Source organism: Pan troglodytes, chromosome 5, assembly GCF_028858775.2.
Source record: "Pan troglodytes isolate AG18354 chromosome 5, NHGRI_mPanTro3-v2.0_pri, whole genome shotgun sequence".
Classification (NCBI taxonomy): Eukaryota; Metazoa; Chordata; class Mammalia; order Primates; family Hominidae; genus Pan; species Pan troglodytes.
In genome coordinates this window covers 158,237,178-158,252,308 of record NC_072403.2, presented here as the reverse complement: position 1 = coordinate 158,252,308, position 15,131 = coordinate 158,237,178, and the positions used below count along the sequence as shown (strand labels likewise).

At 38.1% G+C, this 15,131-nt stretch overlaps 1 protein-coding gene across 5 annotated transcripts in view; it reads right to left on the bottom strand.

Moving 5' to 3' along the window:
- GRM1 (glutamate metabotropic receptor 1) overlaps positions 1 to 15,131 on the bottom strand; it is a 410,378-nt gene that overhangs the window by 67,955 nt on the left and 327,292 nt on the right. For all 5 annotated transcript variants that reach the window (XM_054685492.2, XM_009451747.5, XM_009451743.5 and 2 more), the window contains 1 exon segment: positions 11,810 to 11,978. In XM_054685492.2, coding sequence (XP_054541467.1) covers positions 11,810 to 11,978 — 169 coding nt within the window.

Sequence of the window (15,131 nt, the reverse complement as noted above, 5' to 3'; positions counted from 1 at the left end):
AAATAAAGGTGGAAACACAAGATACCAAAACCTACAGTATATAGCAAAAGCAGCACTGAAAGGGAAGTTTACAGCAATAAATACCTACATCAAAAAGGTAGAAAAACTTCAAATAAACAACCTCATAATGCACCTAAAAGAACTAGAAAAGCAAGAGCAAACCAAACCCCCAATTAGTAGAAGAAAATAAATAATAAATATCAAAGTAGAAATATGAAACTAATAAAAACTAAAACAGATTAAAAAATTAGTTTTATGAAAAGATAAACAAAGTGGACACAGCTTTAACTAGACAAGCTAAGAAAAAAAGAGAGAAGACCCAAATAAATAAAATCAGAGATGAAAAAAAGGCACCACAATTGATACCACAGAAATACAGAGGACCATTGTGAATAACTATATGCCAGTGGATTGGGAAATCTAGAATAAATGGATAATTTCCTGAATACATATAACCTACTGAGATTGAACCATAAAGAAATAGAAAGCCTGAACACACCAATAATGGGTAAAAAGATTGAATCAGTAATAAAAATCTCTCAACAAAGAAACGTCCTGGATCAGATGAATTCACTGCTGAATTCTACTGGACTTTTAAAGAAGACCAGTATTAATTATTCTCAAACTATTCCAAAAAATTGAAGAGAAGTGAATTCTTCCAAATTCATTCTACAAAGCCATCATTATCCTGATACAAAAACCACACAAGGACACAACAAAAAAGAAAGCTACAAGCCAATATCCCTGATAAACATAAATGCAAAAATCCTCAACAAAATACTGGCAAACCAAATTCCACAGTACATCAAAAAGATTTTTAACTACAATCCATTGGGATTTATCTCAGGGATTCAAGGATGGTTTAATACCACATCAACATAATGAAGAACAAAAACGATATGATCATTTCAATAGATGCAGAAAAAGTATTTGATAAAATTCAACATCACTTAATAATAAAAATTCTCGACAAATTAGTTATATAAGAAATGTCTGTCAACATAATAAGGCCATATATGAACAAATCCACAGCTGACATTTTACTGAATAGGGAAAAATTGAAATCCTTTTCTTCTAAGATATGGAATAAGGTAATGTTGCCCACTTTCACCATTTTTATTCACCATGGTACTGGAAGTTCTAGCCAGAGAAATTAGGCAAGAGAAAGTAATAAAGGGCATCCAAATTGGAAAGGAAGAGTCAAATTGAACTTGTTTGCAGATGACATAATAATCTATTTAGAAAAATCTAAAGATTCTACCCCCCCCCCAAAAAAAAACTGTAGAAAATGATAAATGAATTCAGGAAATTTGCAGGATGCAACATCAACATACAAATATTAGTGGCATGTCTATATGCCAATAGTGAACAATCTGAAGAAGAAATAAAAAAGCATTTTTCATTTAAAGTAGCTACCAAAAAATACCTATAAATAAATTTAACCAAAGAGATAAAATATTTTTACAATCAAAACTATAACACACTGATGAAAGAAATTGAAGAGGACACAAAACAATAAAAAGATATTCCATGTTCACGCTTGGAAAAAATAAGATAGTTTAAATGTCTATACTACCCAAAGTGATCTACAGATTTAATGCAATCCTTATCAAAATACCAATAGCAATCTTCACAGAAGACACATGTATTCATGTGTTCATCATGGCACTATTCACAACAGCAAAAACATAGAATCAAGCTAGATGCCCATCAATGGTGGACTGAATAAAGAAAAATGAGGTACATATACACTGTAAAATACTACACAGCCATAAAAAAGAAAAATCATGTCCTTTGCAGCAATACAGATGCAGCTGGAGGCCATCATCCTAAGCAAACTAATTCAGGAATAGAAAACTTGCAAACACTGCAGGTTCTCATTTATAAGCAGGAGCTACACACTCGGTAAACATGGACATGAAGATGGCAACAACAGACACTGGGGACTACTACTATGGGGGCCATGGGTTGAAAAACTTCCTGTCTGGTACTAGCTCTCTAACCGGGCCACTGGATCATCCCTTCACCAAACCTCAGTGGCATGCAATTTATCCATGTAAAAAACTGTACCCTCTGGGAAGCTAAAATAAAAGTAAAAAATAAAAATAGAAAAAAAAATCCTAAAATTCTCATGGAACCACAAAATAATCCAAATAACCAAACAATCTTGAGCAAAAGAACAAAGCTGGAGACATCACACTATCTGACTTCAACATATACTACACAGGTAGTTAATTAAAGCAGCATGATTCTGGCATAAAAACAGACACATAGGCCAGTGGAACAGACGAGAGAGTCCAGAAATGAGTTCACATATTTACAACCATCTTATTTTCTACAAAGACTCCAAGAAAATACATTGGGGGAAGGACAGTCTCTAATAAATGGTGCTAGGAAAATATGGATATTCATATGCAGAAGAAAAAAAAACGAAACCCCTATTTCTCACTATATACAAAAGTAAATTCAAAATGGATTAGAGACTTAAATGTCAGAGCTGAAACTATGAAACTGCTAGAGAAAAATATTGGGGAAATATTTCAAGACATTGGTCTCGGCAAAGATTTTCTGGATAAAACCTCAAAAGCACAGGCAACAAAAGCAAAAATAGACAAATGAGATTATATCAAGCTAAAAAGCTCCTTCACAGCAAAGGAAACAATTAACACAGTGAAGAGACAACCTACAGGATGGGCAAAAATATTTGCAAACTATCCATTCAACAACAGATTAATAACCAGAATATGTAAATAACTCAAACAACTCAAGGGCAAGAAAACAAATAACCTGATTTTAAAAATGGGGAAAAAAACCTAGACATATCTCAAAAGAAGATATACAAATGGCCAATAGGTATATGAAATCCTGTTATTTGCAGAAACATGAATGAGCCTGGAGGACATCATGTTAAATAAGCAAAGCACAGAAAGAAATATGTTGCATGTTCTTACTCATATGTGGGAGTTTTAAAAGTTGGTCTCATGGAGGTAGAAAATAGAATGCTGATTACCTGAGGCTGGGAAGGGGAAAGGAGAGGGGTGAATGAAGAGAGACTGGTTAGTGTGTATAAAAATACAGTTAGATAGAAAAAATAAATGCTAGTGTTTGATAGCACAATAGGGGGACTATAGTTAACAATAATTTATTGTATATTTTAAAATGGCTAGAAGAGAACAATTGGAATATTCCCAAACACAAAGAAATGATAAATATTTGAGGAGATGGATATCCCACTGACCCAGATTTGATCATTACACATTGTGTGCATGTTTTAAAATATCATGTGTATCCCATAAATATGTACGATTATTATGTGTCAATAAAAATGCCTATGGAGAGCATATTTATTCAGTCATTCATTGACTCATTCATTCATTCATTCATTTGAAATATGCATTTGATTGCCTAGCCTACATGCAATGTGTCAGGCACTGTATCAAAGCTCAAAATAATCAGTGAACAAAACATACTATCCCCACCTTTGAGGAGCTGTCATTCTACAAAAAAAGGCTTTGGAAAAACTAAAGCAAGAAAGAGGAAGAGGTCACAGGGGAGAAACCAAGATGAGGCAAGGGAAATGTCCAGGGACCAAATTTAAAGAGACTTTCTCCCTCAGGAACGTGCAAGTCCTCACCCAGCTTGCAGGACCTTGAGAGTGACCGCCTCCTTGAAGTCTGTACCATAGGTGCCTGCCTCACTCTGGTCCTCGTCCTGATAGGAAGACACCTGAAATACGGGGTTACCATTTTGCATATGGTGGTCAGGTAAGGTCCCACTAAGATGTTGCCACTTAAGTAAAATCTTGAGGGAGGGAAAGGGCGTAGCTATCTGGTGAAAGAGTGTTCTAGGCAGAGGGGACAGCTAGAGCAAGGCTAGGTAGGATGAGTACCCTGCATTTTCATACTTGTGCTGCCCTCCGCTACTTTTCTGTGTGTATATTATACTCCAATAAATGTCTACTTAAAAAATTAAATGTGGCTCACTTACATCACTGCCACCAAAGACATGTCAGCCTTGCTGTGTCCCCTGTTCTGCCCAATAGCCCATGATTCACAGCATTTCTCCATGGGGATCTGTCCCTGAAAGTGATGAAGGGGCTGGATCTGAGGTAATAACAAAAAAGTTCAGTGACCAAGAGAACAGCACAGATATAGGTCAGAGTGGGAGTGGTGAAGGTGTGGGCATTACTCATAGTGGTTGTGGATAAATTAATGATATTTCCATGGAATTTTTCACTATGACTGTGTTTGCAAAGTTTCCCCCTCATTCAAAGATACTACAGTAATTTCATTTTTTTTTTTTACATTCACAATAAGACACTAAAGACAATGTTTGGACTTCAATTCCTTTTCAAAATTTTAGTAGCACAGGCAGATCTCATCATTACATAATTATAGACTTCTCAAGTACAAGATTCTTTGATATGCCTGTGGGCAATTTGTACTCAGAACTTGCCATTTTGCAGTAGAATTGAGAAGATATTACACAGTGGAGGAACTGAATCATTGTTTTACTGGATGCCAAAATGGTTACATTAACTATATGATTTAGATGGTTAGTTTGTTTTGATTCACAAAGAGGGAAAAAAGCTGGGGTGGATGTGACAGTTACGGCTGAAGATGTTATTGTTAACTTTCTTAGCTGGTTTGATAATTATACGAGAATTGTCCTTATTAGAAGATGTAAGCTGAGGTATTAAGGTATAAAATTTGATGATATTTTTACCCTTTAAATTGTTCCAAAAAAAAAAATAGAAGAAGAGGGAGAAAGACAGACAGAGAGAGAGAGGCGTGACGTGGTAAAAGATTTATAATTCTGGAATGAGATTGGTGGATATGCGAGTAATTATTGTACTATTTTTTAATATTTTCTTTTATGTTTCAAAATGAGAACAAAAGAGGGGTATTCATTAATTTGGTCAAAATTTTAAGACACAGCTGGACAAGAATAAAAATACTCATTACAGATGTAAAAAGTGTTCAAAGATAATCCACGTTAGTAGGCATGAAATAGTTAAAGAAAAAGGAATAATCTCATTAAGCTATAGCCAGCTGGGCTGGCTGGAGTGGGTCATGGGGACAGGATCATGATATGCCAGTGCCAATCAGGTAGTAATCAGATAGTGATGATTGTTTGCAGAATAGGATAATTTACTTGAGGTAGATTTCGGTCTAAACAATTCTCTTGCTATCATATTCAAGACAAAATTCCTCCTCACACTGTCGTGGAGGAAAGCAAATGCATACAAGCAATTTTGAAGCACATGCACTGAAGGAGAAAGAAACTATTTCTATATTCTATGGTGTAGCCCCTAAAAACAAAAATAAATAGCTAGAGGTAAAAGGAAATACAGTCACAATGTGACACACTTTAAACTCTGAACTTGGAGCAATTGCAGATGGAAAAATTGAGTATAAAATCGTCAACCCAGCATGATTTACAATGTGACCTAGACGCAAATCAGCAGATGAGCTACTTGGATTCAGTGTGAGAATAGGAAAGGTAGAAGCGGATGCGTCATCTATCCTCTTCCCAACCTCATTTTCCCCTGCCTTTTTAGGCTGCCATTTCCTCAACCTTCCAACCACTGCCAGTGAGATCAGAGGGGCAATATCTTTTGAGTGGTAGCTCTTATCAGGAAATGGTGTTACAGCATATTTTTGTTATCCTATATTTGGACAAACATGTTGCAATGTTTCCATCACTGCAAAGTGGAAATGATAAGGCTTTTCAAAGTTCATCTAGCTGATTTCCATAGAATACAAGTTTCATCTATCACATTATTAAAGTTGTTTTTCTCCTTGAGGATATCATCCATTTAAATAGCTGAGAACACATCTATTTTATGTAGCTGTTTCTGTATAAAGCAACAGGAAGGACTGATTACACATAGTAGAAATATATTAATAATATACCCACACATATGTATACATACATACACATACATAGACACATACACATAGATTTTATATTACGTTCTAGAGTATCAACTTTCACCTTATCACATTCCTTTTCTTATTATCAGGAAAGGTAGGGTTGTACTAATTGCTTGACTATTGTGGTCAAGAATGGGTATCCAAGCTTCCAGATAAACAGCATCTTTTACCCAGTAATGCAGAAGCTAGGTTAACTAAGCAACTGTAAATATAGAGAGCTCTTTGAATAGCAGGAAAATGTACAGAGGAAGAGGGAAATGATATTAAAATAAGGGAGCTAAGGAAGGATCTTAGGTTGCTGATGACAAATGCTCTGGAATCTGAGACCCTAACCCCAATCTCTGCAGAGGCTTGAAGAGACATGACCGAACATAACTTGGCTACATTTTAATCAATGGCCTATGGTGAAAGGTGTCGATCTGAAAATTAATATGAGCAATTTAATTTTTTTAAAGAAGGATATTATTAGAAATTATAAGTTTTCTCCACTGGCAATTTGTCTCAAGTAGCTATATCTACTAACAGGAAAAGCCAGATATGAACTCCTGTAGCAGCATTATTTAATAATGCTTGCAGCACAAACCTGGGCACATTTAACGTTCCAATTCCAGCCAAATATAAATGGTTTCTTAGTGGACTCTCTTAAGCGTATCTTAGGTCGTAATGAGAATGATCATGTTCCCTTTGCTTTGATTCTCAATGAATCTGCTCTTTGGCCTCTTTGCTCACCCATGAAAAAATCAGTCATATAAGAAGCTAAAATTGAGCAAGGAGCACGCTAGAGGTTTAAATTAAGCAGTCTTCTTTTCTTAGGGCCACATTTCTAATGCCTTTTAAGATGAAAATTTTATGTCTCTAGTAGATAATTCCAACAAATCAGATGAAATGTCTTTTTTTTTTTTTTTTTTTTTTTTTTTGCAGATGGAGTCTCGCTCCGTCGCCTAGGCGCTATCTCGGCTCACTACAAGCTCTGCCTCCCAGGTTCATGCCATTCTCCTGCCTCAGCCTCCTGAGTATCTGTGACTACAGGCGCCCGCCGCCACACCTGGCTAACTTTTTGTATTTTTAGTAGAGATGGGGTTTCACCATGTTAGCCAAGATTGTCTCGATCTCCTGACCTCGTGATCTGCCTGTCTCGGCCTCCCCAAGTGCTGGGATTACAGGCGTGAGCCACCGCACCCGGCTGGAATGTCTTATTTCATAAATGAAAACAGTTAATTCTAAAGTCTACAGTGTGTAAGATATGTGTAAGTGGACTTTGTTCTATATAAATAAGGTGCCACTTTACAGCAATAGGGCATGTGTAAATGAGGAGAAACATTTATGATGTGTGCCACATTCACCTAATATCTCCAGAATTCTGTCATGATTGGCTGGGTGATGATAAGAAGAGGTAAGGTTACCCCTATTCTCTTACCGCAACCTCCCAACCCAAAACCAACATCTTGGAGAAAAGAATTCAAATACAAACTTAAGACGAAAAAGAAAGCAGGAGAAGAGAGCAGAGAGAGGAGAGAGGGGAAGAAAGAACAGGAGGCCAGTGAAATCAATCTTCAGTATCCTTTCCCTCATTTCTCTGTCAATGTCTCAGTCTCTATTAAACTCTTCCAGCCTCCTTCACAAATATTGCTTGCTGAATTCTGGATTCTGTTCCCTCGGCATTTGAAAAGTGGATTATTACTTATGATTTTATTGTGAGCTATTGAAAAAATAAGGCTTAGAAATTGAAATATGCATTTGAAGGAAATGTGCCAGTTCATATAATGAAAGATAGTTGAACAACATGTGTCCGTGGGATGATAACAGCTTTGAGCTGGCTCCAAGCCCAGCTTTGGCACTTTCTAGCTGAGAGAGCTTAGGGGCAAGTGACTCAATCCCTCTGGGTCTCAGATTCCCTCGTCTATAAAATGGGGGGATGATAATACCTGCTTTAAAAGGGTCCTTTTAAGGAGTAATTGAAATGATGTCTGTAAATCATCTATTGTACTTGCTTATGAACATACTTGACCAATGTTAGTCCCTGATCTCCATTACTTCCCTTCTCCTTTCCAGCATTTTCTTTTCCTTTACCTTTCCTCCCCTTTCTATCCCTTTCCTGTCCTTCACTACAGCAAGGAAAACAGCAGTGGGTTCTGTATGTGAGACCAGCACACACACAAGGCCCCTGATGTTTGCTTGCATAACACTGTTCAGATTTTATCTGTTGCCCCAGACTCTCTTTGGCTGTACTTGTGTCTTGGGCCCTTGGCTATCAGCACTCGGAGAGTTCTAGACATTGCTGTTATGACTGCTACTGCAGTCTCAGTCACTGCTCGTTCATCTTCTGTCATCTCTTGCTGTCTCTCTCTCCCTTTGAGTAGGCTCTGGGCTCCAGAACTGCCCCTGTTGGACTCACCATAGCAGGACCCAGGTCAGACCATAGGAGACCCACCTAGGCTCTCACTCCTCACATTGCTTTCAGAATCTGAAGAAGTGTTGTGTTACAAGTCCTGGGCTCTGGCTTCCTCAGTAGCTGCCTGTAACTTCCTGTGAGCATAAACTTTGGCCACACGAAGCAGAAAATAGGATGAAGTGAACACTTTCATTCCTCTCCCATCCTTCCTCCAATAGTCCAAGTAGCCTATCCAGTGACCTCTTGAGGCCACGTGATTAGTTATGCTCAGTGAAGCAATCTCCTGCTCAATAACGTGTCACCTTATTTTGTTTGTTTTGCTTTTCCCCATCCTTCCATACCTCACTTCCCTTTCCTCCTTATTCTTGTTTCTCTAGGATTGAATCTTCCATTAATCCTTGCATAGTTGGTAAAGTTCAAGGGAACCTGAGCTAAGATACTTGTGAACTACATTTTCCAGGATCTCTTGCCAGCTGTCTTCTGGATGGGTTTGGTAAAATAGGAGCAACTAATGGGAGGCAGAAGAGAAAAACCAGGGTGCCCTCACTCTCCCACTTCAGGGATAGCTCAGAGGTAGGAGCTGTGAGGTTTCCTTTGGTCCCTCTAGCTCTAGAGTGGGAGTAGATGCTGCTGTTGGTCACCTTTGAGTTGCCTCAGTACCCCATTTTACTTTTGTAACCATTTTCTTCTATTAAATTTCCCCTAGTAAAACATCTGACATGGGCTCTTTTTTTCCTGACTGGACCCTAAGATTACACACAACAATAAAAAGTATTATTTTATTCACCTGTGTTTGTGCTTTGACAAAAATTTTTCTCTTCTTCCATGAGATATTATATTTATAAGATATATTTATAATTCTAAAAATCAATAACATAAGAAAACTGGATTTTTGACTACTTCAAAGGAAATGATCTTAAGAAAGTTCTGTGGGTTATCAGAAAAGACATCAAATTATTATTTTAGCAGTTTAAATGGATTTGATATTTAAAATAACCCTTTCCTAAAGGCTGTATTTCCCAGTTAATACAAGTGTATGTCCTATAATCACCTTGCAAGCTGCCTGTTTCTCTTATATCTTGACAGTGGCTACTGATCTGGCTGTATGCATCCTGGGCCTGGTAGGTGGCAAATTAGTGATGTTAGAAGGTGCATAATATTATTTGGTAAATACGACTCAAATTTCATTTGTTTCCATACCTCCCAAGGTGCTTATGAGAAACAAAACAAACATCCCCCCTCACCTCCATTCCAGGTTGGTATTGAGAGCATGCATATTTTCCTTCTGCAGGGTATACAATTTTCTAAAATTGGCCCCCAGGAGCTTTGCATTTATAGTGAATGCTCTGTAATGGCTCAGCAACAACTTCTGGGATCTCCTTCGATAACACGCATGGGCATAGCACAAACATGATGGCAGAAACACTTCAGTGTCTAGGTGCAGGGACAAATGCGGACAGCCTTGCCCCTGAACTGGGGAGAACAAAGGCCTCTCCTCTGGAAGGTGTAAAGGGGAGCACACGTGGTATGTGAGCAGCCATTCATGGTCACCTGGCAGTCAGAGTAACAGTAAGGAATTGTGAAAGGGAGCTTGAGGACAGCAAATCCTTGCAACAATTTGTTTTCTCCTGCCAGGTTTTATTTTTTCCATATATAACCTGCAAAACTGAACTTTGCAGTTCCAAAAACTGTTTCCCAGTAACTGTCTGCACAATAGACTCAATGCTACACCCACACTGGAGAGGCAGCCTGAGCCAACATGTGACATCCTTTGGGTGGCAGAAGTGCATGTGCTCAGGGCTTCTGTCCTCTCCCCACCTTATGACTTCAGTCCACAGATAATCCTGTTTTTTCCCACTATCCAGAAAAGATGATGCAACCAGAATGCCTTGGTCTGGCATCTCATGATAACAGGCAAGGAGAAATGTGGGGCCTGTGGATTTCAGAGAACATACCTTATATCATCAGCAGCCTCATGTGGAAGTATTCCACCTAGGCAGGAATCAGCCCATACATACTACTTTTACACATTCTTAGACTACTGAAATACTTCTGCACTGCTTGGAAGCTAGCAGTGTCTCCATGTCTCCTGAATCCCCCACATGACCCCAGCCATGTAGAACACATTGGCCAAACCTTCCCATGATCCACCAACTCAAAGATTTACCATAGCCATGGCATGAGGCCTCCAGTACTGTGTCACAGCATGAGAATGGAGTCTATGCTGATGGACTGGTTGTCATAACAACTATCAAATATTTTTAATATAACTTCTGCAGAGAAGGCACAAGATACTTAAAACTAGGATGATTCATCTCAGAAGTTTCTTTGTTTGTCCAAGTGGCTGGAGTGACTGAGAATTTGAGTCCACCAGGATAGCTCTTCTCAGCTGCCAAAAGCTGGTACAGGTTGCAGATCCTGCATTTTCTTTAGTCAGTTGAGATAAAGCATGTCCAGCCTCTGTCTAAACTTAGCATTATATGACTGGATTCTTGCCCTGGGGACCCTACAGTGAACTTATCAGAGCATCTCTCCTCCGTGGGTGTTTTTGCAGCTCCCAAGCAAAGAATGGTATGGCGGCATGTCAGCATGGCAGGAGCCAAAGCCTCACGCCTGATCTACCCCAGTTCCAGCTGTGCTGTGAGACATTTACGTGACAGCCTGTCTGTGCCTCAAGATGAATCACAGAAAATTAGGGATGGGAAAGACCTATTAGGTCATCTAATCCATACCCTGCCATTCACAATCCCTCCCCCATGCTCCATTTCCTAGTGCATCCCCCAGTTTGGTTTTAAATAGCCCAGGATACAGAGAGTGTTGCCTCCATGCTTTCTTCATCAAGAAGCCTCTTTAGCACACCCCGCCGAGGATTTGATGCTTGTTTGTTGTCATTTTCTATATATACTGATGTCATAGTTACTCACTTGCCCCACCCCACCCTCCAAATAGTTCCTGAAAATAGTTAGAAAGTGGGGACGCTGTCTTGTGTAGAAAAAAATGCCAGTTTCAAAAGAATCAAAGGACTAGGTAGAGAAACGGAAAATGATAAGCAGTCTGTGTTACCTTATTTCAACTTCTGGTATTTTGGTTGTTTGCTTATTTAGCATTGTTCAGCTTCTGCTTTCTTTAACAATAGCTAGAACTATGACTAAGCACTATTATTGGCTTTGGTTTTCACATTTACTTCTGTTTTTGATTTTTAAAATTTGATTACTCATCCGTTTCCTGCCAAGATTGTGTTAAAGATTCCAGTCCATCATTGTGATTCAAGTAAAGACTATGCAAATATTCTAAGAGTTTACTCACTCTGTTTCCTAATCTTTGTCTTTTCAGTTTTACCTAAACTCAAGAGCCAAAACCGTAAGCCTGGCACACCCTTTCTGGACAGTCATGTTTTTAAAATTGTCTGTGTTGTTCTTTACTAATGTCCAGGCAGCCAACCTCCTCACAGATACCATGCAAGAATGCATTTGTGGCTTACCTTAATCTGGCCCTTTAAGCAAGGCTCACTGCACACAGACCGCACCACTCCACTCTTGTTCATCTGGATTTTGTAATCATCAATGTTCAGCACTCCTTCATGCCAGGTTCCAACGTGCACATAGTCATAGCGATTAGCTTCAGTGTACTGCAGATTCATGATATCATACCTACAAAGAGCACAATGTGCATGTCTTATAGAATATAGACATAATGTAGAAAACAAAGAAAGTTGGTAAGTAGATAATAATAGAAACAAGAGAAAGCTAGAATCATCTTAAATCAGCTACTGCCAATATTTTAGCTTATTTCTTATGTTTCCTCTGATTATCCCAAATGTGTATATTCCATGCTTCAGTCTCTGTGTATCATCCATATTCACTAAAAATTAAATTACTCTTGTACTTTTCTCTCTGCTTATCCTCCAAAAAATAATGCTGTGTTTGCTAAGTTGATCATGTCCTTCCAATTATGGTTTATTAAGTTATTCTTTGCATAAGTATCAATAAGAACATTAATTTTTTATTTGATTACTTTAATCCAAATTTCTTTTTCACATTAAGTTGTCATTTTCATTACACTGTATTAAAAGGGGTGAGTTTTACCAAGTCTGGAACGTTTTTAAGGTGCTAATAGAGCAAGAAATCTGAGAAAGGCATCTTTAATTAGTAAGGATGTTGAGGATTTAATGTCTTGTGCACTGACATTTAAACTAATCTCTTCCCTGATTAGGATAAATATTTTTGAAACCAAATAACTGGTATCAGTTATTTCAGTAATTTGAAATGCCGGAACACTACACAATGGCAAAACCTGCACTTAGAACTCTTCACTATAGTAATCATTACTATATACATACAGTATATCAAAACATCATGTTATACACCACACACCATATATGTATATGGTATAGGACATTCTACAATGCAATCTAAAGAACACAAGATCTAACATCAGAATGTACAAGCTGGTCTCTTTTCTAACATTTTAACAGTAGATTATACTACTTAGGAATGCCACTAAACTCTTTAAGCCTCACGTGGTTCTTGTGGGGATTTATTAAGATAGGCATGTAAAAAACTGCTTTATATTCAGGACAAATGCATATGTCCTATGGTCGAAATGCTTATGTTCACCCCCTTCCATTCATATGCTGAAAATCCTAACCCCCAAGGTGATGGTATTAGGAGGAAGGGCCTTCAGGAGGTGATTAGGCCATGAGGACAAGGTTCTCATGAATGAGATTAGTAAAAGCAGCCTTAAAAAGCTTTCTTGCCCCTTCCACCACACAAGGACAAAATTAAAAGGTGCCATTTGTGAACCAGAAAGCAGGTCCTCACTAGACACCAAATCTGTTGGTGTCTTGTTCTTGGACTTTCCAGCCTCCAGGACTGTGCGCAATACATTTCTGTTATTTATGAACCATACAGTTTATGATATTTTGCTACAGCATCCCAAATGAAGGAAGACAATCTATAAGTCAATATAGCATGATTTCATTCATATTTCTATTACTATTAATGCCCTAAAATACTCTGGTTATTTTCATTACTATACGAATACTGGAGAACAACTTTGTACTGGCATAACCATTTATATCTCAGTCATGGGAACTCCGGCATTCTTACATCTCCTTTCCATGTTGCTATTCACTCTATAATTAATGCTGCAGTTTCCCAAAGCTGCATGCTTGGTTGCTCCTTACTAGTTCTGCAAAGTGGGATTCTATTCTGCAGTACCTATGCAAAGTGCTCGTCCTCCTGGACTAGAAGATGAGTCACGGCCTCTTGCTCTTTGTGCTTGACTGAAGGAAATGGCAATTAATCAACACATACTCTTCTTCATCAGCTCTCTTCATCCCTCGCCCCTCTCACACGCCCCTGCTTAATCCTTCCTGCAATTCTTTCTCTCTAAACTGACTCATGCTCACAATCCCTCTCAGCCTAACACTCCAGGAGGCTACAGCCAATCAAACTAAGTTGGCATCTGAAATCTATTGGCTGTATCTGGCCTAGTTTGTTTGTTTGTTTGTTTGTTTTTCAATCTAGACAAGGAATGTCAGTTGATTGGGTTTTCTGCTTGTTCTTAATGTGCAAATGCATTCTGTCACCCACAGGGTAGCTAATGGCTTCTCCACATCCAGATTCTTGCAATTTCTACAAATAGTTGTCCCCTAAAAGAAAAGGTATTCTGGGAAAGTAAAGAAAGCTCTCCTTTGCCAGGTAAACAAAATGCACTTAGAATGAGAAGAGAGAATGGTACACCCAGAGCACATTATTCATCTCTTTGCTGTGTTGACTTTTGACTAATAAAGAGTTATTATCCCCCAGTTGCTAGACATACCAGAAAGTTCTTCAGAGTATCTTTCTGAGTGATATCCAAGTGAGAATTAACCGTGGGCTGCTGGCTTACACTCATCCTGCTGATCAATGACACTAATCTACACCTCTGATATCTTTCCATTTTAGATTCATTAGAGCTATAGAACCTGTTGTGCTGTTGTGAGTGCTTGATGTGAGTAATTTCCACTTTCATTTCCAGGAATTTTTGTGTTTTATTTCAGATTACATTATTACAGCTTCTCACATACAAAGAAGGCTTTGCTGCAATGCTGGCTCTAGAATGTCTTTTTCCTTTAAATCAGTTTCCCAAGACTTTTATTTTAGCTTCCTCATTTGCTTTTTCATAAGAGAAATCAGTTCACACTTCATTAGCATTTAGAAACAAAAAAAATTCACAATATTTTGGTATAAAACACATTTTTTTTTTTAAAGTCCCAAAAGCTGGGAAAAAAACTATGGAAAAATATCCAGGGAAAAATACTGACTTCATTTTAAGAAGCCTTCCTCATACTGTGTGTATTACTGAACACTGCCGTTTTCCTTTGACCCCAGGGTTCCTTCCACGGATGTTGGGTTTTATTTTGGAATTTTTATGCTATAAATTACATATTTACAACATCCTCTCAATGCATTCAGTTTACATTGTGTGATGATTAACTGAAATAATTACAAGAGGGACCAAAAGCATGAACGATGGTATGACAGGAGGAGGAAGTACAGGGAGATTTTCGAAACAGAAATTGAAAACGGATTATGCCAACCAATTGCAAGCAGAAGGATATGATCCCTAAGAAAAGACCCAGGGGAAAGCTTAAGTAACATTTGAATATTTAATTAAAGATGGAGAAGAAACAAGCTAAAATTATGCACCGACATTTTAGATAACTTGTAAAGAGAGAGAAGAGGAGTAAACTTGAATACATGAAGTGTCAAAAATGCATCTGGCCTTGTGCTAGGCACATTGTATGTTATCTTTGGGAA